Source organism: Tupaia chinensis, unplaced genomic scaffold, assembly GCF_000334495.1.
Source record: "Tupaia chinensis unplaced genomic scaffold, TupChi_1.0 Scaffold000407_4, whole genome shotgun sequence".
NCBI lineage: Eukaryota > Metazoa > Chordata > Mammalia > Scandentia > Tupaiidae > Tupaia > Tupaia belangeri.
The window spans coordinates 2,311,642-2,338,096 of NW_006159912.1; the positions used below are offsets into that span (position 1 = coordinate 2,311,642).

The 26,455-nt window shown below is 43.3% G+C and overlaps 3 protein-coding genes across 3 annotated transcripts in view; all 3 read left to right on the plus strand.

Moving 5' to 3' along the window:
* Window positions 1-1,224, plus strand: part of CCL15 (C-C motif chemokine ligand 15) — a 5,119-nt gene extending 3,895 nt beyond the window's left edge. Inside the window, exons 3-4 of the mRNA XM_006154409.3 lie at window positions 227-344; window positions 969-1,224. Of these exons, the coding sequence (XP_006154471.2) occupies window positions 227-344; window positions 969-1,092 (242 nt within the window). The 3' untranslated portion in view covers window positions 1,093-1,224. The remainder of the gene's footprint in view (window positions 1-226; window positions 345-968) is intronic.
* Window positions 1,225-3,803: 2,579 nt separating this feature from the next.
* On the plus strand, window positions 3,804-18,902 carry CCL14 (C-C motif chemokine ligand 14). Its single transcript, XM_006154410.3, has 4 exons — window positions 3,804-3,896; window positions 16,242-16,382; window positions 18,157-18,271; window positions 18,665-18,902. Exons 2-4 carry the CDS (start codon window positions 16,295-16,297, stop codon window positions 18,750-18,752), a joined length of 291 nt encoding a protein of 96 aa, XP_006154472.1. The 5' UTR covers window positions 3,804-3,896; window positions 16,242-16,294; the 3' UTR covers window positions 18,753-18,902.
* Window positions 18,903-21,728: 2,826 nt separating this feature from the next.
* Window positions 21,729-26,145, plus strand: CCL16 (C-C motif chemokine ligand 16). The gene is made up of 3 exons (XM_006154411.3): window positions 21,729-21,910; window positions 24,734-24,854; window positions 25,297-26,145. The coding sequence occupies exons 1-3, from the start codon at window positions 21,835-21,837 to the stop codon at window positions 25,442-25,444; spliced, it is 345 nt and encodes a 114-aa protein (XP_006154473.2). The 5' UTR covers window positions 21,729-21,834; the 3' UTR covers window positions 25,445-26,145.
* Window positions 26,146-26,455: the final 310 nt, after the last annotated feature.

Below are 26,455 nucleotides of genomic sequence, written 5' to 3' on the forward strand. Positions count from 1 at the left end.
GCAGGAATCTGGGGACACCTTTCACCCAGAGGAAATGCTCCTGGCCTGTTGTGGCCCACCCTGGGTGCCCTCATACGTGCAGCTCAGCTCAAGGGAGAGTGTGAACTGAGATGCCAGCAAGTGGTGGCCTAGGAGGAGGAAACATCTTTCCAAATCCTGAGCCTTCTTGCCCTCCAAGGTACTCTTGAGAAAGAAAGACTCAGGCCTTTAACCGCCTTTACTCTAGTTACAGGCTTTCACCAACCTGCTGACTGCTGCTTCTCTTATACACAACGAAGCATCCGATGTTCATTCATGAAAGCTTATTTTGAAACAAGCAGTGGGTGCTCCAGGCCTGCTGTCATGTAAGTGCCAAACTCACTGACCATGGTTTGGAGGAGAGGAAGCCTGCAGAGTCTTAAGTGGAGGACCTATTGGGTGGGTGTCCAGAAAGTCCCACCCTCCAAGTCTTACCAGGTAAGAGATAGCTTGTGTCCTTGCTAGGATCCTGCAGGAATGAGATGCTCCCCATGGAGGGAAAGGTGAGGAAGGAAGAAGAGAACAGGCAGAAGGCTGCCCAAGGGAATGAGGGCCATATGGCTGCACCATCTGTCACCCCACAGATCTTCAGAGTTGATTCAGCTGATCTAGATGGCTAAGCAGGTATCCCCTTCCTCCCTCATTGCTCCATGTACATGAAGAGAAGACTGTTCTTTGGCCAAAGACATAGGAGAAACTCTACTCCCCTCCTAGAATTTCCAAACAAGCTCTCAAGGCTGCCCAAGGACACTCCACTGAGTCACTAAGGAGTATCTCAAAAGCTGAAGGGAGGTCTCAGAGAAGAGATTGGCCCTGAGCTACCTTCAGCAAAGAATGGAAAAAACAGACTGTGTTGAGTTGGGAATTTGAGAGCAGGGAGGATGGAGTTCTCCATCCCTATTTGCTGAACACATCTCAGTTTGTAACCTTCTCCCTCCCTTATTCCCCAGCTTCCTCAACAAGATAGGGAAACGTGTATGTGCTGACCCCAGCAATGTGAAAGTTCAGGATTGCATGAAAACACTGGGGAAGCAACCAATATCCAAGAACCCAGGAACAATGCAACTTGCTTGAGGAAGAGACAAAATGTGTCAGCCACTCCACCTCCAACTCTCTTGCCCCAACACCTCTTATGAGTTTCTTGGTCTGTATTTAGTTTAAGTACATAAATAAATAAATTTCTGGTCTGGTTGTAAACATAATGCATTTAATAAAGTTTTCAACTTGCCTTTGCTTGAATTTTAAGAAGAAATAAGCTGAAATATACTGAAGGAATTGTTGAATTCCAAAGAGATTAAAAAGAAGTTCACATTATGTCTCATCTCTTCCTATCTACTGAAGTAGTTAATAATCTTTAAGGCTTAGCTGCATTTTCAGAAAGTAGTTTGCATTTGCTCAAATTTCACTTCATTTAAGTTTACTTAATATTTGATCCATGATAATCCCTGTTTTTCTCATAATTTCCTTTTTTTTCTATTAACCAAAAGACTTACCTTCATTTCATTATCATTCTGTATTTACACTACCAGTTTCACACCATTTGTTTCATAGTACCTACCTTATTCTTGGAGTAATTCTTCAAGGACCTTCTTTTTCTGTTTTTTAAATTTTGCAACAGGGTACATACACTCGCTGGAGAGAAACAGAGAGAAAGGAAGTGAGAAATTACTCTCCCTGGGACATGGTCACACTGCCATCTTTTCTCCTCCTTTTTTCGCTCCTGTCGGGATTTGGAGCATGCATGTACACACACTTACTGTGTCTTTCAAGCCTCCAGGTCTAGGACTTGAACTCTGCAAGTCAGCCATATGAGATTCAGTCACCTTAACCAACATGCCCCAGGCCAGCTCTTTAAGGACCTTCTAATTTCCTATTCTAACTTGGAGTAGGGTTTTCTGGACCTGTCAAAAACAGTCAATGAGATATTTTTCTCATTGCACACCTGAGCTCATTCCATCAGGATATGTAGCCCATGGCTTCCTCTTCCTTTCGTTCTTTTTTCATCTTGCTAGTATATATCCTTGAATTGCCTCCTATTGCATCTTTTATAAATGATGACAAAGGTAAACACTGCCTTTAGCCCCATGGGAACCAAGGCAGGCACACCCTACCCTGACTGGGACAATCTGGTGCTCTCTTCCAAAGCATTGAGCCTGGAACAAGTGTAGCAGGAAAGAGGAAAAAAAGAAAGGAGTCCATGGGGACCAACAAGTTAGCATAATGGCTATATTGCTGGATTCCCATGTAGTCGACCACATTTTGAGTCCTGGACCCAATGGCTTAAACTCACACCGGGCGTGTGTGTGTGCGTGCCCAAGATCCCGAGAGGAGAATGGAGGAGAAGGAATTGCAGTGTGGCCATCCCCCCTGGGGAGTGATTTCTCACTTTCTGTCTCTCTGTCTCTCTTTGTCTGTCTGGCGAGCACATGCGCCCTATAGCAAAAACCTCTCAAAAAAGAAAAAAAAAAAAAAAGAAAGAGTCCACTCACCTGACAACGAGGGTGGCAATGGGTTTCAGATTTTGGAGGCAGCAATGCTGGCATCCTGTGACCAGTACTCGAGTCAATATTCCCCCTTTGCAGTGCTCAATAAAGGCAGCATTGTTGCAGAAAAACAGATGGCCAAGGGACGAAAAACGCAGCACTCTGGAGAGAAAAGAGAATTCTTTCATTACATCAGTGGGCATAGAGTTAACACTCTGAATCTCTGGCACCCCTTAGGGGTTAAGCACAGTATTTTATTGGGGAATTTAGGGAGTGGCGGTTCTCAGTGGGCTAAGGGTATCCCATCAGGAAGAAGCAGCCCATCAGGAAGATGCAGCAGAATTTGTTCTCAGGAAGAAAGGGTCAGATAAGCAGGGTGTCCAGCTTCTTAAGGTCTCAGATTGCTTTTTATCATTCCAGAGGAAGGGAGGCAGAGGCAGTGAATTCACAGAGACCTGGGAAATGTTGGCAATTGCCAGCCTTGGGCTATTGTGAGTTCCGGGCCCATCCACATATGCATTATCCACAGAAGTTGGCCCCTGTGGCACGATTATGTCTGTGGCAGTAGAGGTAGTCTCTCCAAGGGTCTATCCATTTTCTAAGCCTTCTTGATAATTCTGTGTGCCACCCAAAGTCTTTGCAATAATTTTATTTTTTGCTTAAATCAAAATCAACTTGAGTCAGTTCCTACGGCTAAAAAAAAAAAAAAGGCCTAATTAAATAATAAGCTTCCTGGGACTTTGAAGTTCTTTAAATTTTATAATGGTTCAGCTGAATATGAACGTCCACATTCCAAATCATTTTCTCTCAGAACACAGTAGATATTTATCAGTTGTCTTATAGCATGTCATAAAATGCCAAAATTCTAAAGTCAGTTGAGTTCTTATTCCTTTGTTTAAAAAAAAAAAAAAAATTTTAGACCCTCTGTGAATTTTTAGAATTTTTTCAATCCTTGCTGCTCAGACATTTTTACCAAAATGTGTCTTTTTTTTATTAACTCTATGCCTTTAATTAGCTTTTATCTAAGATTCAATATTTATTTTAACCTGAGAAAATTTTCTTCTGTTGGTCCTCCATTTTTTCCCATCCATTCATACAGTTCTTCTTTTTTTCTTTTAGAGAGAGAGAGAGAGATTTTTGCTATAGGGTACATGTGCTCGTCAAAGAGACAGAAAGTGAGAAATCACCCCCCTCCCCCCCGGGAGGATGGTCACGCCACAATCCCTTCTCTATTCCCCTCTCAGGATTTTGGGCATGCACGCACATGTGCTGAGCATGAGTTTTAAGCCGCTGGGTCCGAGACTCAAACCGCAATTGACTGAGAGTTCAGCAACGTAGCCATTTTGCCATCTGCTGGTTCCACATTCATACAGTTCTAACTTTCTGGAACTACTGGTGAGTATTGGATTTTATGCACCTATCTTTCATGAGTTGTATCTTTTCTCTCACACTTTACACTTTTTATTCTGTCTGATAGAAAATTTCTTTGATTTTTAGTCATGTTCTTTCTATATTTAATTACTGAGAATTCTTTGCTTATCTTGAAATATTTCTTTTTTATAGTAAGCTGTTATTGTTTTATAGATGCAGTATCTTCTTACATTTTTCTGAGAATAAAAATTGTAACAAGTTGGAGCCAGAAGGTGGTATAGTGGTTAAGGTGCTGGACTCCCACATAGTCAACTGTGGCTTGAATCCTGAACCCAGTGGCTTGAATCTCATGCCAGATGTTTATGCATGCATGCTCAAAATCCCAAGAGTAGAAAAGAAGGGATTGTGATGTGGCCATCCCTACTGGAAGGTGATATCTCACCTTCTATCTATCTGTCTCTCCGGCAAATTCATGCACACTATAGGAAAAAGGAAAAAAGAAAAAAAAAAACCTCAAAAAAAAATTGTAATGAATTTTTCTTAAGTTCTTTTTTATTCTGCTGATTCTTCTGGAGTGCTTCTGTTTGTCTTGGTTCTTTTTTCTTCCTGAGCTATTAGTAATTATTGAATGCCTGTTTATCATTGGTTTTCCTTTTCTACACTTAGAAATAAATGAAGGACTAGGTTTTGGTAAGGTGTGGATTTTCTCTGTGGTTCTACGTGAATGTATCCTACCTACATGCTTGTTCCCTGGAAGCTTGATTTTAGAATAGAGGGATGGGCAGGAGATGGTTGGAGAGATGAGGTAAAGCATAGGTGTATACAGTTTAATCAAGCATCCCAGGCGATTCTTATACAGGTAAATAGAACCTTGCTTAGAGATAACTGTTTCAAGAGATGTGGGTAAACAGGTAGGTAGCCTAGCTGGTGGGCCTCTGCAGAGAAAGAATGCCTTAGTATAGTTCACTCCTTCCAGGATACCTTTCTTTTCTCCCTAGGACGCTATTCTCAGCATAAGTAAAAGTCTCTAGTTCCCTGGTTATAAATGCAGGCTCTGATTATAAGAGTCCTGGCTTTAGTGAATTAGGAGGAGGAAGGGGTGACTGGCCAGGCTTTTGCTGAGGTTGTCAGCTTAATTCCTGGGGGATGTAGTAATAGGATGTGGGTGGAGCTTCTTGCCCTTAGCCAGAAGTTATCCAGAGCACTGCTCAGTTCTCTCTCTGGCCCACTGTTTCCTTTGGACAAGTCCCACAGCAGAAATCCTTCCTTATTTAGAGAATTGTGCTTTTAGCTTTACCCTGGGGCAAACTCTGCACCTAAAACTGTCCCAAAATGGGGACTGGCAAGGCTGCCACTCATTCATTCATCCCAAGCTTTAACTCCCAGGACCTGCTGACTCCGATCTTCAGGTTATCCAGGATCCTGCTGCGAAAAATCCTCTTTTTCAGTGGTCGTTTCCCTCACCTACATGAGGATACACATTTTTTCAGGTTTCTTGTAATTTGACATCAAGCTGACCCATGTCCTTTAAATAGAATAGAAATGCCTCACCTTCCAATAGGCAGATTTAATCTTTTCTGACTTCCTGTTGCTACTATGAATTTATTTTTATTTCTGTATTCCTTCTGTCATTTCAATGGGATTTAGAGAGATGAAAAAGGCAAACACAGATGCTCAGAGTTCCGGCCTATATTTTGATCCATTTATCATCTTTCTTGTTGCTCTCATTACTTCACTGAAAATTGTTAAGTTCAGAAGCTTAGCCCACTAAGGCCTAAATATATAACTGGGAGATAGCAATCTAGAAGTTTCTGAATTCTCCATGAAGATTTTGTTTCAGAGTCTTCAGGAAAATCTCAAAGGATGTTGGATTAAAGCTGTGCTAGACCTGGGGACAGCAGGTGGCATGGTGGTTAAGGTACTGTACTCCCACATGGGAGTACTTGACTATGGTTCAAGTCCCAGACTCCGTGGCTTGAAAATCATGCTGGGTGTGTGTACATGTGTGTGCAAAATCCTGAGAGAATGAAAAAGGGATTGTGGCATGGCCATCTCCACTGGGGGCGGTGATTTCTGACTTTCCCTCTCTCTGTCTCTCTCCAACGAGCATGTATGCCCTATGGCAAAAACTTAATAAATAAATAAATAAATAGATAGATAGATAGATAGATAGATAGATAGATAACAACTATGCTAGCCCTAAGGGGAATATGTATGGTTTCACTGGAGTCTCTGACAGGTTAGCTCAGAACGAGACGGAGGGAGAAGGTATGAATGATATGGATGCTAGAGGGACAGATGTCCCCTTATCAAGGTGTTGGGTAATGACAATGGCAGCTCAATAGAAAAGAGGGTGAAAGCCAAGACTTATCATTCTAATAAAGCATCTAGCCTCTCATAGATTGGAGAGGACAAAGGCATGTTCTGTCAAGTGAACTAACTACATAACGCTCACATACTCTATTTCACAGTTCCTTCAAGAGTGTTCTTTTTTGCTTCCTTGCTTTGTGTAGTAGCCTCTGTCAGAAATACCCTCCTCTCAACTCTTCCCAGCAAAACTCAACCCAACCTCAAGTGTCTGAATTAGGTGCTACCACAAAATCTTTCCTCATCATCACAGACAGAAGGACTCAGCTCCCTTTCTCTGAAATCTAAAAAAAGCTATTTATTGCCACTCAGATTATTATTGAGTGGCTACTTTATGATATTATTGTGCTAGGCATTAGTAAAAACCATGAGAACAAAATATACTAGATTGGTGCCCTTTAAGAATATTGCAGCCCAGGGGCCAGCAGGTGGCATGGTGGTTAAGGGCATTGAACTCCCACATGGCCAAGTGCAGTTCGAGTCCCGGACCTGGTAGCTTTCTCTCTCTCTCCTCTCTCTTCTCTCTCTCTCTCTCTCTCTCTCTCTCTCCCTCATCAAATTAAAATAAATAAATAAATGAAGTTAAATAAAATAATTCTTTTTAAAAAATAAGAATATTGCAGTCCATAGAGAAGACTGGAGATAAAAATAAGATATGGGGGACCAGCAGATGGCATAATGGTTACATCGCTGGACTCCCATATAGTCAACCACAGTTTGAGTCCCAAACCCGGCAACTTAAAAAAACTCATGCCGGGTATGTGTGCGTGTAATGGCCAAGATCCCAAGATGAGAATAGAGTAGAAGGGATTGCAGCATGACCATCCCCTCTGAGGGGCAATTTCTCATTTTCTGTCTCTCTGCCTCTCCAGTGGGTGCACACTCCCTATAGAAAAATCTCTCAAAAAAGAAAAAAAATGGAATAAGATATGGAGCTAGCTCTGTAGCTGAAGATCAGGTTGGGGAGCAGGGTCCCACAGGACTAACCACAGTTCGAATCCTGGACCCAGCTGCTTGAAAAACATGCCAGGCACAAATATATGCATGCCCAAAATCTGGACAGGATGGTTAAATGAAAGAGAAGGAATTGTGGAATGACCATGCCCACGGGGTGTATGTGGTGGGGGGGGCCAGGGGAAGGTAAGGTGCTTTCTCCCTCTGTTTCTCTCTCTCTCTGGTGAGCACACATGTTCTCTGGCAATAAAAAAAATTAATAATAAAAAATTAAAAAAAGAAGATGACATGGCACTTTGAACCAGCTGGTGGTGGGATGATTAAGGTGGCGAATCTCACATAGCTAGCTACATAGTTGGAGTTCCAGACCCAGTGACTTGAAAAACACGTAGGGCACGTGTGTGTGTGTGTGTGTGTGTGTGTGTGCCCAAAATCTCAGATGGAGAATGAAGGAGAGAGATTGCAGTGTGGCCATCCCCACTGTGGGAGTGCGTTCTCAATTTCTCTTTGTCCCTCTCTGGTGAACACACATACCATCTAGCAATTTTTATTAATTAATTAAAATTAAAGCAAATTGTGCCAAAACAAAAACAAAAAAGATATGACGTTTGTGTGTAAAAATTGCATTTAAATTATTACTAAATTTCCAAATTATTATACAACACTGGAATGAAAAAGATGGGGCCATTCGTAGGAAAATCAGCCTGGGACTCAAATCTTCCTTCTCCCCCATGCCTTAAATAAACTATCCAGGAGCCAAAGAGACCAAGGTACTGAAGCACACCAGTTAGAAAGCTGTATTAGAGTAAGGGCTTCTGAAACTTCAGCACGTACAAGGATCATTAGGAGGGCTTGTTAAAACACAGAATGGTGGGTCTTAGCCACAGACTGTGGTAATGTTGAAGAATCAGCATTTCAAACAAATTTCCAGGTAATGCTGATGCTACAGGGCAAAGAGGAAATTTAAAGAGGAACTTTCACTCTTGACTTCATAACTTCACCATTATGATTTGCTTATTTATTTAAAAAGCACGCATTGCTTTAGTAACCGAAAATAATTCAAGAGTTGCAAAAATTAATCTTCTTTTTTTTTTTCAGGGACAGACAAAATATTCACTTATGTTGATGTTTGATGTTTTTTCTTTATGATGAAGTATATCAAAGCTGCCTAATTATAAAAAATATATACACACAATTGGAAAAAAATCTAAATAAATAAGTTTGACAATCAATTCTGAATCTTTTTCCCTATGAAAGAGAGAGAGACAGAAAAACATAGATATGCACAGACAACCCCAAAGATTCTTCAGACAGTGATCCATCCCCAGTCTTAGCCAGCTCAGATCACAGACAGAATGCATGCCTGGCATGCTCAGGAAGGCCTCGGGACTCAAGTCAAGGACCTCTTCTATATGGGTCCAGTAGTGTTATCACTACATTACCTTCTGGCCCAATTTTGATTTTTTTAATAAAAATCTTGAAAATTGTGAAATATCATTAGAAAAAAATGTGCTTAAAAGGTTTAAAACAGGGGCCAGAAGGTGGCATGAAGGTTAAGGCACAGGATCCCACATGGCTGACAGCATGGTTCAAGTCCCAGACTAGACAGCTTGAAAATCATGCCAGGCAAGTGTACATGCATGCCCCAAAATCCCAAGAGGAGAATGGAAGAGAAGGACGTGAGGCATGGCCATCCTCCCTAGGGGAGTGATTTCTCACTCTCCCTGTCTCTCTGTCTCTCTCCAGCAAGTACATGTGCCGTATGGTGAAAAAAAGCTTAAACACAAGATCTTCATAGAAATCATCAAAGCATAAAATAGTAAACGGCAACATTCATATTTAATATTTGACTTCTAGAGCCAGAGATAAGACTTTTTTTTTTTTTTTAGAGGTTTTTACTACAGGGTGCATGCACTCACCAGAAAGACAGAGAGACAGAAAGTGAGAAATCACTTCCCAGGGGAGATGGCCATGCCGCAATCCCCTCTCCTCCATTCTCCTCCCGGGATCTTGGACATGCATACACATGCGCCTGGCATGAGTTTAAGCCACCAGGTCCAGGACTTGAACCACAGTCGACTACATGGGGGTCCAGCAACATAGCCATTACACCAATTGCTGGTCCCCGAGATAAGATTATTTTTTAATATGCCAGAAAGCATATATGCTTGCTAAAGAGAGACAGACAGACAGAAAGAAAAGGAGAGGGAAGAATGCACCCCCAATAGGGCGTGATTATATTGCAATCCCTTCTCCATCTCATCAGGATTTAGGTCATGCACACACATACACCTGGCATGTTTTTCAAGCCTCTGGGATATAGAATGAAACCGCACAGTTGTCCATGTGAGACCTGGCTTCCTTACCCACTAGGCCATAGAGCTGGCCCAGAGCCAGAGACAAGATTTAAAAAGTAACTGAGAACTCAACCAGCACTAGGGCAGAGGAGGTGACTACTGTGTTTGAGACCAGAATGGCCAGATTTGTTACACAGGAAACCGAGCAAATAAGTAAATACATTGAGGTTAGTAGGAGATGATTTCTCACTACTGGAGTTGAGAGAAAAACATATAGAAAGCATTAAGATGAAAAGAACTCTGTGTGTTGACCTGGAATTGGACATAGTGGTATAAACTTTTGGTTTTTCATATAGCTAGAAAAATGGTATAGAAATTGCTAATAGGGCTGACCCCATGGTCTAGTGGTTAAGAGAGCCAGATAACACATGGCCGACTGTGCAACTGGAATACCGGCCTTCGTGGCTTGAAAAACACACCAGACACCTGTGTATGTGTGCCTAAAATCCTGACAGGATGGAGAAGTGAAAGAGAAGGGATTGTGACATGACTATGCCCCATTGGGAGTTACTTTCTCCTCTCACTTTGTCTCTCTGTCTCTGTGCATGTGTCCTCTGGCAGTAGATAGATAAATTGCTAATAGCGATGAAATAGAAGTAGATAAAAATTTAACATACACTTATACATATATGCTTACATATATTTTTCAGTTCTGTCAACTGAGAGCTCAGACCTCAAAGCAGTGCCTTTCCTATAGCAATGAACACATCAAGCACCAAAGTCTTGATTTTTCAAAACCATCTTCCCTAAAGAGAACCAAGACTCACTGGAGAATGCCAGTTCCAGAACTGACACAGGGAAATACAAGATTACCCTCTTTTTGTGTCAAAAAGTAAGAAAATAATATGAAATAATAAATCATGGCCCTGGGACCAGCAGTTAGCGTAATGGCTATGTCGCTGGACTCCCATATAGTCAACCGTGGTTCGAGTCCTGGTCCGGGTGGCTTAAACTCACACCAGGCGCGTGTACGTGCGTGCCCAAGATCCCAAGAAGAGAATGGAGGAGAAGGGATTGTGGCGTGGCCATCCCCCCTGGGGGGTGATTTCTCACTTTCTGTCTCTCTGTCTCTCCCTGTCTTTATGGTGAGTGTGTGCGCCCTATAGCAAAAACCACTCCAAAAAGAAAAAAGAAAAGAAAATTTAAAAAAATAAATCATGGCCCAGTTGCTAAGTAGTACAGTCATAGCACAAGCGTCCTTCAAGGCTGAAAGTCATACGGCCAACCTGCAGGCTTGAATCTTTATTTATTTATTTATTTTTGTATATACATTCAATCACATTGTTTGGCTTACAATGTGACCATTTCAATATGTGAACATTTCTCCCCAGTCCCGTTGATCAAAATATCTGCAACCGATAACACCACATCTCCCCATCCTGTCAGTGCTCTACCTCTCTATCCCTTCTCCAAATGTCCTTCATTAGGCCCAAATTGAAAATGACACAAAAAAATGGAAGGACATTCCATGTTCATGGATTGGAAGAATTAATATAATCAAAATGGCAATTCTACCCAAATTAATCTACCTATTTAATGCAATGCCAATCATAGTACCAGACACATTCTTCACAGATCTAGAAAAGACAATCTTAAAATTTGTCTGGAATCATAAAAGACCCCGTATTGCCGAAGCAGTTCTACACAAGAAGAGTGGAGTGGGCGGCATCTCACTCCCCAACCCAAAAATATACTAAAAAGCTGTGGTAATCAAAACAGCATGGTACTGCAGGCTTGAATCTTTAGGTGAGCTTCAAAATATGCCAAGTGCATGCATGAGTACCAAGGATCCTGAGGAGCTTAAGGCTGGGGAAAGGGGATGGCAGCATAATGACACCCTACCAAGGGCAACTTGCTCTCATATACACACGTGCACTCTCTATGGTTAAATACATAAATAAATAACCCCTAAAATCTTCTGGAGACAGGCAACACTAGATCTTTACAAATAAAACATATTCTCATATTCTCAATGTCGAATTCTCTACCCTGCTCTCAGTGAGGTGTGAAGGATCATAAAGGACTTCATTAGACAAGTAAGAACTCAGAAAGTTTAGATCCTGCTTACCCTTTCTAGATTTTTTTTTTAAGAAAGATTTTTTTTTTTCTCTATAGGGTGTGTGTGCTTGCTGGAGAGACAGAGAGAGAGAAAATGAGAAATAATCCCCCAAGGGGGAATGGCACACAGCAATCTCTTCTCCTCCATTCCCCTCTCAGGATTTTTGGGCACATGCACGCATGCGCGCGCACACACACACACACACACACACACACAGCATATTTTAAACCACAGTTGACCATGTAAGAGTACAGCGCCACCACTTGCTGACCCCTTCTTTCTAGATTTTTAAAATCCATGTGTATGTGTTGCTTTGAAAAACATTTAAAATATTTTTTAAAAAGACATTGCATACTGGGACCAGCAGTTAGCATAATGGCTATGTCGCTGGACTCCCACATAGTCGACGGCAGTTCGCATCCCGAACCCGGTGGCTTAAAACTCATGCCGGGCGCATGCGCGTGTGTGCCCAAGATCTTGAGAGTGTGGAGGAGAAGGGATTGCAGCGTGACCGACCCCCCTGGGGGGTGATTTCTCGCTTTCTCTCTCTATGTCTCTCTCTGTCTGTCTGGCGAGTGCACGCGCCCTATAGCAAAAACCTCTCAAAAAAAAAAAAAGACATTGCATACTCATCAATGGACAACATGGGAACATTGAGGTCTCTAATTATGCTGCTACCGAGTTCCATTCATTCTATCATGTTGCAATTTTCATTATTTTTTTGAGTCCCTCTTTAAGTTATGAATCTTTCAGGGTCATTTCCATGGCCACCCTCCAAGCCTCACCCAGTATCTAGCAAATATGATGGCAAAGAAATGATGTGGTCACTTCTTTGATGGTCTATTTTCCATCCTTTAGCCATTAGGTTGGAACCAAATGACTTGATGTTTGCCATGGAATGTGAGTCAAAGAAATTTACATCCTTTCCAGAACCAATTCATAAAAATCTCCAAATCCTCTGCCTTTCCCCTCTCTCAGCAGGCTTGGAGGACTTGTGCCAAAAATGATGGCATCGCAAAATAGAAGCAGCCTTGGTTTCTGAATGAGTTTGTGGACCAGATCTACCGGACACACATACCCTCATTCCCCAGCTGACCCATTGGACTGTGACCTAAGCAAGAAATAAACTTTTGTTTAACTAATCCCCTGAGATTTAGGAATTATTTATTACAGCTGTGAGCACATACAGACAAATGTAGGTATGAACTTGATAATGAAGGGACTAATAAAAAAAATTCCAGCAAAACTCCTAGCAACAACTTGGAAGGTCAGCTAGTCTCCATGAAAACAAAGTAAACATTATTTCTTTCCAACTCACATTCTTTCTAGAAACATCACATTTCCTGAGATTGTTCCTAATGCCTATTATCATTAAATTTGAGGAATTTAAATCACATTGTTATTGTTGACCAAAAAATATATAAAATGTCTTTTTTTTTGAGAGAGAGAGAGAGAGAGAAAGATTTTTGCTAAAGGCATGTGCACTTACTGGAGAGATAAGAGATAGAGGGATAGAAAGCAAAAAATCATCTCACAGGAGGATGGCCATGCCGTAATCCCTTCTCTTCCATTCTCCTCTAGGGATTTTGGGCACACATACACATGCACCCAGCATGAGTTTCAAGCCACCAGGTCCAGGATTCAAATCGTGATCAACTACATGGGAGCCCAGTGACATAAATAGCCATTACACCATCTGCTGGTCCCCATAAAATTTCTAATTGATGACTGCACCTAACAGAATTCAGCCACTTCCAGTAAGATGCACACACTTAGACCTGGCTCACTTCGCCTATTCATCTTTCTTTTAGAGCACAGATTTATACTTACTTGCTATATGCTAGGCTCTGAGTGAATGGGCAAAGATAAATGATAAGTGTTCCCTGACCTGATGATTCCAGTCAAAGAGAGGAGATTAAACAGCCATCTAACCGGGACCAGCAGTTGGCATAATGGCTATGTCCCTGGACTTCCATGTAGTAGACCCTGGTTTGAGTCCCGGACCCAGTGGCTTAAACTCATGCTGGGCATGTGTGCATGCATGCCCAAGATCCCGAGAGGAAAATGGAGGAGAAGGGATTGCGGCATGGCTATACCCCGTAGGGAGTGATTTCTCGCTTTCTGTCCCTCTGTCTCTCTCAGTCTTTTTGGCAAGTGCACACACCCTATAGCAAAAAGCCTTTCAAAAAACAAAACAAAACAAAACAAAACAAAACAAAACAGCCATCTAACCACCATAGCAAGCAGAATGGAGGAAGTGCCCCCCAAGAACAGCCTGGTGAAGGCCACTAGACTGAGAGTCTGCAAAGGTGGGATCTTTTCTGTGTCAAATCACTGTGTGAACATGAGCATGTTGCGGCCCCCTCTAACCTTCAGCTTCCATTCAGTAAGTGGCCAGTTTAGACTAGTCTAGAGCCAGGTGGTAATACAGTGGTGGCTCAGCTGGACCCACATGGGAAAGGTCGTGGGTTCACATCCTGATACCTACCTGAGACTGGTATCAGGACTGGCAGAAGAGAGTGAATTATGGTGTAGGGACCTTCTCTTTCTCTCTCTAATGGAAAAGAATAAATCAACAGACTTTTAAAAAGACTAATTTGGGGGACCAGCAGTTAGCGTAATGGCTATGTCGCTGGACTCCCATGTAGTCGACCACGGTTCAAGTCCCGGTGGCTTAAACTCACGCCGGGCGCGTGTGCATGTGTGCCCAAGATCCCAAGAGGAGAATGGAGGAGAAGGGATTGCGACTTGGCCATCCCCCCGGGGGGTGATTTCTCAGTTTCTGTCTCTCTCTCTCTGTCTTTATGGCGAGCACACACGCCCAATAGTGAAAACCTCTCAAAAAAAAAAAAAAAAAGGACTAATTTGGGACCAATAGATGGCATAACAGTTACATTGCTAGACTCCCACATAGTCTACCACAGTTCAAGTCCTGGACCCAGTGGCTTAAAACTCATACCAGGCACATGTGCATGCATGCCCAAGATACTGAGAGGAGAATGGTGGAGAAGGGATTATGGCATGGCCATCCTCCCTGGGGGGAATTTCTCACTTTCTGTCTCTCTGTCTCCCTCTGTCTCTCCAGCAAATGTGCCCTATGGCAAAAATCTCTCTAAAAAAAAATTAAAAAGACTAATCTCCAGAGAAAGAAGGAGCAACAGGGAGACCCTGCAATCCCAGAGATAGAAGAGCTGAGTAAAGATTGCCATAGGCAATCCAGTACATAAATGCAGAATAACTACTGCAGCAGGTTTTGAATGTTCACAACATAAAAAAAAATAAAATAGGGAGAATTTGTTCTCAGAGGCAGTGGAGAAAGCGGTTGTTGCTTTTGGTTTCTATCCATGACTGATAAAAAGCATATAAAATAAAGAATTGGGAGCTTTTTCACAATCCAAAAAAAAATAAAATAAAATAAAATAAAGACCATTCCGTACCCTACAAAGATGTGTAATGATTATGTATAAATCATAAGTTACAATACATATTTAAAGAGAAGAAAATAGACTAATGATGACAAATCCACAGCATACGAGCCACACCTAACCCAAACTGCACAGCAGTTATGGCGCTTCTTCCTGATGTTCTCGCACATGCCCTCAGAATAGTCTTCAACACACAACTCCAGTCCACCGCTAATCAATAAAACCCACTAACCATCCCTGAACTATGTATTTTCTTAGGTTCCTACCAAGCTTCTCTGTAGCAAAAGTCAAAAACTAGGAGAAGATCCTAAAGGAACTCACTAGCTGATCAGAAAGGACTAACACTAAAAACTTTGCAGATAACCCAAGCCAGCCAGCACAGTTTGAGAGAGCTTTGTTGGGGCTCCCATGTTCCTTTATAGCATAGTAGTTCAGAATACCATGTTCTAACTAGAACACTAGTTAAGACTTGGGAGCCAGATTGTCAGAGTTCGAATTCCAGTTTCACTTATCAACCGTCAAAGCTTGTGCTTTGTGTCTGAACCTCAGTATCCTCAGCTGCTGTTGTAAAGCTTACAAGGCTAATATTCATAAAGCATTTGTGACAGTGACTAATTTACATTGCAACCATTACATCATAAATGATCTATTGGGCATCAGAGAACTTCTTCACCCCAAGGAATGATAAGGCGGGTAGGGATGAGGCTGGGAACGATGGAGTTTGCTTAAGCGTTTGAGGATTTCCTAATCCTGGTGGATGAGACCTGTCTTGGGAAGACTCCAGACTTCACTCACTACCTCAAATACTCTCTGGTCTCCAGACAAACATATCCTGCATCTCCATGCCTCACATAGCCTTACTCTAAGGATGGACCTGGAATCAGGCACAGGACACATCCTGCCCTTGAGATCTCCAGCTAAGTCTGAGACAGTCCACTGAGTGCTCACAGTCTGCACCTAAGAAAGGACTTATGTCAAAGGAGCTAAACTCACTTCCTCTGGGGATGGAAGCAAAGTCCTCCCTTCAGTCTTAGCTCTCTGTGCTTCCTCCTGCCACCTCCAACAAATGTGCAGAATATGAAATTGCTGAGGCATCCATTGCTCTTCTACTTCCCTTCAAAATCTCGGTTCCCTTCAAAATCTCGGTTCCCTTATTTAAAAAATACTTGACCTCAATGATCATTTCTCAACACTTTCTCACCCCAAGAGCCTCAGAAGCCCCCACCAGGCCCACTCACCTCTCACAGCAGCTCCCGCAGCATGAAGGTCTCCGTGACTGCCATCTCCCTCCTCCTCCTCCTCCTCCTCGCCGTCATGGCCCCAGAGGCCAAAGCCAACTCCTCCTCGCGTGAGTATAACACCTTGTCTTCCTTTCAACCTAGTCCCTACAGGAAAAGCAGCAGAGTAAAGTTCTGGGATACCAAGAAGAGGGGATCTAGAAGGAAGCCTGATACCTTCTTAAACTGATCTCATCCTCACCTTCCCCAGGACTAGTCCCCCTTCCCTTCAAGACCATGCAGTGAAGCCAGCCTGCCTCTCTGCTCCCTCCATTCCTCACTCTTTGCCATTAGCAATCGTGGGTCACCCATTGGGGGGAACATTATTCACAGGGAGATTTAGTAATGTTGTTTGGAGTCCCTCAGGCTAATGAGTTTATTGGCCTCCTGAGTTTTGGACCCAGACTTCTTCAGGTGTCAGCTGCACTGTGACTACACTGTTGGGCTGGGGGGAGATACGACAGGGTGGGGTCCCACCTAGGCATCTTAGACTTCTTTCTTAGGATGAGCTGCCTTTACAGATAACCAAAACTATTCCTTGCTCTTCTATTTTTCCTCTTTTTTTTTTCAGAAACTGGGTGGAAACATAAGGTTGTTGAAATAAAGCCAGTCTAAATTTACTAGGAATCTGGACAATTTGACTTGTCCTCTGAAAAGCCATTTGTAGGCTCAGACAAAGTGCCAGGGCTCTCAGGGAGAAATCTTGGGGACCAGGAACCTCCATCTTCCAGTCTTTGGGTAGTGGAGATGCTGCCTGGAATGGTACCAGACAACAGGACTGGGCTTTTGCACCTAACCACCCTCAGGTAGCTCTGAGGCCATCACAATGCACAACTGTATGTCTGGTCAGGTTGGTCACATAACATGCATGTACCTGACTTTATTCTATAACCACAGCATGGACTGGTTTGTACACAGCCCTTAGCTTGCAGTGCCCTTCCCGCTACCTCCGTAATTCAAGCTTGAGGAAATTCTCTGTCCTTCCCTAGTACCTTCTATGAGAGCCATGAAATTTCACAACCAGAAAATAACTGAAAATTCACCTAATGCAATGATTTTAAAACTTACTAGCCATGAAACTTTTCCTATAGCAAAATTTTTCACAAAGGCCCAATAAGCAAAACAGGAAAAAGTTTCAGTGGGTGTAGTCTCTGACTCTCTAACACAGCAGGACTTTCAAGAAGTCCTCAAAGCCCCAGGGAGCTCAGCACAAAAACCACCAACCCCATCCAAAGGCCTCATTTCCAGAGAAGGACACTGAGAAGGAAGGTAAAATGGTCACAGTACAAAGAAAGCAAAGGCAAGGTTAGGTTAGAATCTGGGTGTTCTGATTCCGTGGCCATTGTTCTTGAGGTTTGGTGTTGGCGTCCTTCCCTCTATGCAGGGCATGGGTTCAATAGGGACACAGACAGGAGGGGAGACTAGGAGTGGTTGGGTCTGCTTTTCCAAATGCCACATCTCTAAGTCCTTACAAAATCTCTTCCAAATCATTCTCCTATTTGGATCATCTTTCCAGAATAATGAGGGCAGGTTGTATGACCTTGGCAAGTCATAGACTTCTCTGTGAGGCAGCCTCCCAGGACTGGGGTGTATCTCCTGAGAAGATTCAGGTTTGCTGCATTTCAATCTCCAGAGCTGGAATTCTGCAGCCATTTTTCCAGGAGGGGCTGAAGAAAAGGAAGGAGGGTGATTGCTGATGAAAGAGGAGAAAATCAGATCCCTCTCCCCAAGTTCTGCCAAGCTGTCCCTTCTTCCCTTCCTTCATCCACCTCCTTGGTGGATGAAGCATCCAGGAGTATCACCTTTAGCAAGCCCCCATTCCTCACATACCCATGCTCTCCTCAGAAGGACCTTACCACCCAGCTGAGTGCTGCTTCACCTATGTTACCCGCCCGGTCCAGCGTCATCGGATTGCACATTATTATGAGACCAGCAGCGAATGCTCCAAGCCCGGAATTGTGTAAGTGACACCCACACACCACACTGGTTGAGAGGGAGCCAGAAGGACCTAGAAGGGATGGGATGGGGACCCCCAAGGGTACCTCCCAGGTGTATCTACACAGTGATAGACTGCCTGTGAAGGGCAACCTGGGGACTTATTGCTGGGCTTGCAGGGAGCCATGTGAAAGCTGGCCCCATGGATAAGGAGACATCACGAGAAGGGAGGAGAAAGCAAAAGGAGTGTAGTCCTGGAGTACACAGATGAGATAGGTCTGGGGGTCCTAGGAGATGAAGAGCCTATTCAGAGAGGAGATTGACCCTGAGCTGCCTCTAACACAAGATGAACAGTCCAGGTTGGTAGAAAATCTGGCTACTGGAACCCTCAGTTTGTAATCCTTCTCTTGCTCCACAGGTTCATTACCAAAAAGGGCTATTCCATCTGTGCCAACCCCAAGGACGACTGGGTCCAGGACTATATCAAGGATCTAGAGGAGAACTGAGTGACCTGGAAGTGGTGGAGAAGACACAACTCAGAGACCTAATGAGAAGAAACCAGAGCCTCCTTCATCCCCAACTCTCACCCCAGTCACCCCCAGGAGTTGTCCTACCTTGAATTAAAGACCACATATGCCTTTCCCTGGCCTCATTAATTTCTGCTGAATTTATTCATTGGACACCAGAGAGCCCCACCTGGGTGTGGCATCCCCAGCAACAAGCCTTACTCTGCAGAAGTTTTAGCAGAATTTTGCCCAGTACAAAAAGAAAAGAAAAGAAAAGAAAAGAAAAGAAAAGAAAAGAAAAGAAAAGAAAAGAAAAGAAAAGAAAAGAAAAGAAAAGAAAAGAAAAGAAAAGAAAAGAAAAGGAAGGGAAGGGAAGGGAAGGGAAAGGAAAGGAAAGGAAAGGAAAGGAAAGGAAAGGAAAGGAAAGAAAAGAAAAGAAAAGAAAAAATAAGGCAGGCCTGTAATGGAGGCAGTGGGAAGTTAAGCAGAAAGTGAGAAAGAAACTCAGTGTAAAGGCCAACCCCTCCACAACACTCATAAGAAACACCATTTCCTTAGTGCTATCTACATTCCAATCACTCTGCTAAGCCGTCTGTACATAGTATCTTATTTAAGCTACACAATAAATGTAAAAGCTAAAATCACCACCTGATTTTGCAGGTAGATCTTCAGAAAGACCTCTCCATAGCAGTCAGACTCCATAGCCTTTTTTTTTTTTTTTTTTTTTATGCTGCTCCCAAGACCTTTCTTCACTGCTGTGTGGCATAAAAATGATTCATAGACTCCTCTTACCCAACCCTTCCCTTTCCACTTAGATACACCAGGTTGTACAATATTGTTTGGCTCACTTCTGTATCCCCTCAAGGCCTAGGAAAAGCCTGGAACCTAGGGAATAGATAGATGGATGGAGGGAGGGACAGAGGAATGAAGAGATGGATGGACAGATGAATGGATAAATGGATAAGAGTGGGAAGGATGAATGAAGGGAGTGAAGGAAGGAAGGATAGATGGATGGATGGATGGATAAATAGACACACAAATAAAGGGATAGATGGGATGAGATAGGAATCAAGAGGAAGACTATTTCTCAAACCTGTCTTCAGGGTTCAAGGGGGAGGAGTTCTGTGTACTTGGAGTAAGAGCATTGCCCAGTATGGACGATGACCACCTTTCCCTGGCCTCCAGCCTTCCAGACAAGGACTCACAGGCCAAGGCAAGGGCCAAGAAAGGGACTACATGCTAAAGATATGTCCAGGCTTCTTCAGACCTCCTCATCTCCATAAACAGAGATCAAGGGGGTACCTGTGTATGTACCCTCTCTACCCTCACAAAAAAACACAGCTTCGAGGCCGGCAGGTGATGTGGTATTTAAGGGCACTGGACTCCCACATGGCCAACCACGACTCAAGTCCTGGACCTGGCAACTTGCTTTCTCACTCCCCGCCCCCACCCCTTACTCTGCCCCTCTCTGGTCAAATTAAAATAAAATAAATAAACAAATAAGTAAAGTTAAATAAAGTAATTCCTTTTTTTAAAAAAGCCACAGTTTCACCATACTAACTGCTACAAACCCACCAAAATCAACCGGATTACTTACTTTAGCTATTCCTGAGCAATTATGGCAAGCAGCATACCCCATAAGAATGTGTACATTCCCTACTAAGTCTCTCACTATGCTAAACTACTGAAACACTCCCTAGTGCCTTTGAAGCTTATAGTCCATCAACAGCAAAATCCTCCATATCTTCACTCTCTTCTCTGAATGCTCCCTTCAACCTAGAACCAGGTCCTGAGGTAATTTAAAGACAGAGAATGCTGTGGATCAGATTCAGCCAGAGCCCAGGTAAGAGGGTCAGAAGTTGACACTCTGGACCACAGAAGCAACTTGTCAGGCCCAGCAATGCCCTTTGCTGGTCATGATTGGCCATGACACCAAGGTTGGCTGAACCTGTACTGAGCACACCCATGAGGGATCAGGGGACTATGACTAGAAATTGGTCCATATAAAAATTCTTGGTTTAGGGACCAGCAATTAGTGTAATGGCTATGTCGCTGGACTCCCATTTAGTCGACCACAGTTCAAGTCCCAGACCCGGTGGCTTAGACTCAAGTTGGGCATGTGTGCGTGCGTGCCCAAGATCCTGAGAAGAGAAAGGAGAAGATGGGATTGCAGCGTGGCCATCCCCCCAGGGGGTGATTTCTTGCTTTCTGTCTCTCTGTCTCTCTCTGTCTTTCTGGCAAGCACACACGCCCTATAGCAAAAACCTCTCCAAAAAAAAGAGCAAAAAATTCTTGGTTTAATGGGGGGGAAATTGGTACATAGTACAAGGTCCAAAGGAAGAAGAATATCGACAAATAAGCCAAACACTGTGGCAATGAACAGGAACCCAAAGATCAAGTACATTGGTATTTTGGAGTCTTAGTAGTATATTCTGTGACATAAGACTGACTTCAATAGTGTATCCTTTTTTTAAAAAAAACTTTTTATTAATAACACATTCTTGGACATCCTTCACAAAGGCCACCAAACATACCCTGCCTTGGTCTTGCTCTCTCTAATTCTGCTTTCTGTTCACCCCCTCCAAAAGATCTATCATCAGGGAAACAGGCAGTATAACACTCCCTCCTCCTTCCACAATGTAAAGATGGTGGCTAGTGACACAGCGAAATCAAACAGATCTGATTCTTAGTACTGCCAATCCACCTCCTGCCCGTGTGACCTTGGACAATTTGTTTTACCTCTCTAAGCCTTGGTGGCCTAAGTGAAATAATAATCAGCACTTCATTTTTGCAAAGATTGAGTAAAAGAGGGCACACAACAGGGCTGACCCAGAGCACAGTCTCTGCACATTCTTCCTCCAATTCGTTCCTTTACATGAATTCAAATCTTATTGAACTCACCTCTGCACCAGGCCCCAACCTCCACCACCCTCCCTTTCAGCAAACACTAAATTGTTTCTCCTCCTCCACTGGTTCCAAAGTGGTCAGAGTCCAGAGAGTTGAGCAGTCAGACAGCAGACTACTAGCAACAAGAAAACATTTCCATCTCACTCTCCTGAAGCTGCACTACCCCACTGAGAAGATGAAGGTCTCCGTGGCTACTCTTTTTCTTCTTATCATCATCCTCGCTACTACTCCTGCTTTGTACGGCCAGTCAAGTGAGTCCACTTATCCCTGTAAAGCAGAAATGAGAACGGGAAACAGGGCAGCTGGCAAAGGTGACACTAAGAGTGAAGCCCATCTAGTCTCTGGTCTCATCAGCCCTGGAGGCCTCTCTCCACCTTCACACACAGCTGCTTTCCTTAGGTTTTCCCCTTTGTAAGTAGAGATGGGCCTGGTCCAGATCCTTCTAGAACTGGACAGTTCCAAAAAGCCAAGTTAAGGCTCTTCAGGAGTCCCAAGAATGGAGATCAGGGATGATCAGTTCTAAGGAGGAGGCAGAGAAGTAGCAAAAAATACTATTGAAATGTATGTCACAAAGGGGAGGCTGAGGCAGTGGATGAGAAAGACAGCTGACACTCTGAGTGAATGACGGGAGAGGAAAGTTGAAGCAATCACTTGAGACTGAGTCTGAACTTAGACATCCCTGCCTTGCAGTGGCACTACAAGACAATTGAAATGAGTTCCAGTGGAATGATTAAATGTGCTGTTTGGGATCTGTGACCCCCTCCCCCATGCCCAGACCAGGAGAAAAGAAAGTCTGCAGAAAAGAGGAAAGGGGTTGAAAGGTTTAGGGGCTGCAGAGAGAAGAAAATTTGAGACCTATGGAGAACAGGGCTTGTTTTGTCCACTCCCTATTTCTTGCCTCTGCCTTCATTTATGAAGTCCTGGTGACAGGGGAAGGATAAAGATGCTCAGATCTTACACTTACCCACCTTAGGGCTACCCCAGCCCTGCTTTTATCCCTTAGGGCTAGCATGAGTGCATAGTCTGGCCTGTTTCTGCGTACATAAACACTCTGGGGAGCAAGGGTCAGGTGCACCACGCAATCCACCCACATATTCTCAGAATGTCCCTGGTCTTCATAAACCGTGGAGACACATGTCACAGAGTGACTTACTTAGGGAAGGACTGTGTGCATCTGGTGGGTAAGATGGGCAACAGTGCCCTTCAGGAAGGTCAATCAAGCATGAATTAGCCAGACATTGCCATCAAGATGCCTCAAGCTTTGCCACTAGCGGGAAGCAAGGATTGGCCACAAGGGGATTTGCACACTCTACAGGTATGGGAGATGATAGAGGTCTCTGACCTGACCTTCTATGTAGTGTCTCCAACTGATGAGTTGTCATGGGAGCTCAAAGAAAACACAGCAATAACAACCAATCAAGTTCAGCATCCTGCAAATATCAGAGAACGAAAAAAAGAATCATCTCAGGGGCAAGAGTAATCATTCTTACTATGTGTTCTTAATTACAATAAGCACTGATTGAGCATTTTTCTGTGTACCATGCTTTGAGTTTAAGGGTTAGGGTTACAAGCATTATCTCAACAAATCCTCACCATGATCCTAGGACATAAGTATCTTTTTACCCTCATTCAATGGATGAAGAAATTGAAACCTAGAGCAATTATGAATTTTATCCTTAGGTCCAGCAGTTGGCATAGTGGTTAAGGTGTTGGACTCCCACATGGTCAACCACAATTCGAGTCCTGGACCCAGGAGCTTGAAACTCACATGGGGTGCATGCATGTGCGTGCCCAAAACCTGGAGAGGAAAATGGAGGAGAAGGGATTGTGGCATGGCCATCACCCTGGGGGGTGATTTGTCACTTTCTCTCTGTCGCTCTCTGTGTCTCCAGAGAGTACACGTGTCCTATAGCAAAAATCTCCAAAAAAAGAAAAGAAAAAAATTTTTCCTTGATTCAAATCATTTAGTCAATATTCCACCCAAAAATGTCTGACCCCAAAGCCTAAATTGTACAATTTCTCCTCCTACTCTATCACCTCTTATTCATGGCTCCACCCTTTTATTGTCCTCCCTGACCTCTGCCTCTCTAATGCTTTTAGGGTCCAGTACAGATCCCCAGGGTAGAGCACAGTAGGTATGTGGTCCAGCCCTCCACTTTCCTTTCATCTCTTCCCACTCCTTCCTTCTCACCTTGCATTCCAGCCACCCCAAGCTGCTCAGCACTCCCTAAACACACTTGCCCCACCTTCAGGCTCCCCACATTTCTTTCTTCCAGATCTTACAACTCTTTGTCAGTCTATGGCCTCCTTATCCTTTAAGAATCAACCCAGGCACCACCTGCTTTGGGACTTCCTCAATCACTAAGGCTGGGTTGGTGATATTGTTCCCTGGGTACCTTGTGCCAACATTCTATACTGGACCATATTCTATTGTAATGCTTGTTTAAATTTTCACTTTCCATTTTTTTTTTAATTGCCAGAGAGGAGGTATGCTCCCCAGAGAAAGAGAGAGAGAACAGGTTGTGGATCGTGCCACAGTCCCTCCATTTCTTCATCCTTTCAAGATTTGGAGCACCCACACATGCACCTGGCATATTTTTCAAGCCACCAGGGCCAGGATTCCCACCCCACCCCCCATAGAGCCTGGCATGCAACATGAGCTCTAGACAAGGAGACTTCAAAAAGTTCATGGAAAATTAAATTAAAGTACAAGTTTATTTAGGTGTGGTTTTTTCAATACATGCATAGTGTTTTCATAATATACATTGCCTATGAACTTATTAAAGACCCCCCCATACATGTTTGCCAAATCAAATCACAAGTAAACAAAAGAGTAAGCAAATGTAAATAGCTGAGTCATTTGTATTTAGTGACACTCAAGTCAGAGGCTGAAGGTTCTACCAGAGGGGTTTATCTTTACCACTTTTCCCTATTGCCCATCAAGCTATCATCAGCTTCTACTAACAGATGGCTTTGCTATCAAAAGAGTGAAACACAATAGAGGGAAATGGAGGTGGGCAGCCATGCTCTCCCTCTCTGTCTCCCTGGTTCAACTTGCCATGTGATTGCTTCAGGAATTCCTGAGTCAGTGAACTTGTCATCTTACTGCTGTGTGAAGTATCAAGAGAAAGTATTGCCAAGGAAACTGGTGGTGGGATACAGAAAGGCCCTCTCCTGTCACTGGCCAGCAATCATGTGAGTACTACCCCTGCACATATTTGTATGGAGAGAGAAATGGAACTTAGGGGCAGGGATGTCTAAGACAAAATGTCCATGCTTCAAGCAGAAGAGTATTGGCTAAGGGTTTGGGCTTTAAATCTCAAGAGACTGGGCTTAATTCCTACTTTTTCCACTTACAGCTGTGTGGTCCAATAAATGGTGACTTGGGTTTTATAACCCAAGTGAGTTATCAACTGAGTGTGTAGGATGAGTGGGGTAAGGACAGAAAAAAAGGATGAGCTCTGGAGGCCAGAGATGGAAGCTCTCTGAGGGGACCCAGAGAGGAGAATCTTAGGGAGGCCACAAAGAACATAAGGAAACCCCATATGAGATAGAAGTGGAAGAGGGCATGGCAAATGGAGGGGGGGTATGGACTGGGCCCATGACAGCCCATGACAGTCTAACTCTGCCTCCACAGCTTCGTCACCAAAAAGAACCGGGAAGTGTGCACCAACCCCAACAACAACTGGGTCCAAGAGTATATCAAGGATCCCAACCTACCTTTGCTGCCACCCAAGAAATTGGCCCAGGCTAAAAGTATTAGATCAAGGAAAGGTCAACCATAGCTCCTCAACTCTCCATGATGATCAGGCCTCAATGGAAGCCCAGGTTTGAGGAAAGAAGAAGTAAACTTACTAAAATTTAAGCAAGCAGTCTCAAGGGCTGAACCAGCACAGCCACATTCAAAGAAAAAGCCAATGATCAAAATAAAGGAAAAGTATTTCAAATATTTTCTCAATCATGCCAAATTAAGGGAGATGGTAGAGATACAGTCTTAATACACAGAAAAACCTCTTCTACATCCTTCTCTTTGCTCTGCTTGCAGTTCCTCACTTCATACCAATATGCCAGTCATTCTAAATTATCATTCCAATTTCAACAAGCCAGATCATCTTTGAACTCTGAGTCTTGACCTATTAAAAGCCCTGCAGAATGCTTGACTTTTCCTGCCCATCCTTATACTTTTCTGGATCTATTTTTCTTCCATTATTCTTTTCTTTTAAAACATTACTTTTTCTTAGCATGGCAGGGTAAGACTATTCCTGTGTCAATTATTTTTGTCCCTGTTGCAGGAGCTCTGCTGGATCCCCCATATTAGGTCTTCCTCAAGGTGGTAAGGATACAGAGTGCCTGAAAAAAAGCACAAATCTCTAGCTCCTATGCTAAGTTTTGCAGGGCAGGGAAGGGGAATTAGATTATGTTGAGAGTAAGCTCGTAGTCTAAAGCTCAAGCTTGCAATAAATTAACCTCCTAATTGTCAACTTGATTCTTAATTTCTTGACTTTTTTTCTGCTAGGATGAAATTTAATCTCAATTTTTGAGGGACTTTTCTACATTTCCTTGATAATTTTGTCTATATTGGGGGTTGGAGAGTTTATAAAGCACAAAGGCCAGACATAGACACTCTGTCTTCCCTTATCTAGTCTTCTGTGTCCAGCTCAACAACAGGAAGCTGTTCAGACAAAATTCAACATTCTCTCAAAATGCTGTTGTAGAGACCAGCACTTAGCATAGTGGCTATGTCACTGGACTCCCATGAAGTCGACCACAGTTTGAGTCCCAGACCCGACGGCTTA

Excerpts from the sequence above, each read along its gene's own strand:
- CCL14 (XM_006154410.3), top strand. The coding sequence starts at position 16,295 with ATGAAGGTCTCCGTGACTGCCATCTCCCTCCTCCTCCTCCTCCTCCTC. Across the intron at positions 16,383-18,156 it reads CAAAGCCAACTCCTCCTCGC|AAGGACCTTACCACCCAGCT; the intron begins GTGAGTATAACA and ends TGCTCTCCTCAG. Across the intron at positions 18,272-18,664 it reads TGCTCCAAGCCCGGAATTGT|GTTCATTACCAAAAAGGGCT; the intron begins GTAAGTGACACC and ends CTTGCTCCACAG.
- CCL16 (XM_006154411.3), top strand. The coding sequence starts at position 21,835 with ATGAAGGTCTCCGTGGCTACTCTTTTTCTTCTTATCATCATCCTCGCT. Across the intron at positions 21,911-24,733 it reads TGCTTTGTACGGCCAGTCAA|GAATTCCTGAGTCAGTGAAC; the intron begins GTGAGTCCACTT and ends TGATTGCTTCAG. Across the intron at positions 24,855-25,296 it reads TGTCACTGGCCAGCAATCAT|CTTCGTCACCAAAAAGAACC; the intron begins GTGAGTACTACC and ends CTGCCTCCACAG.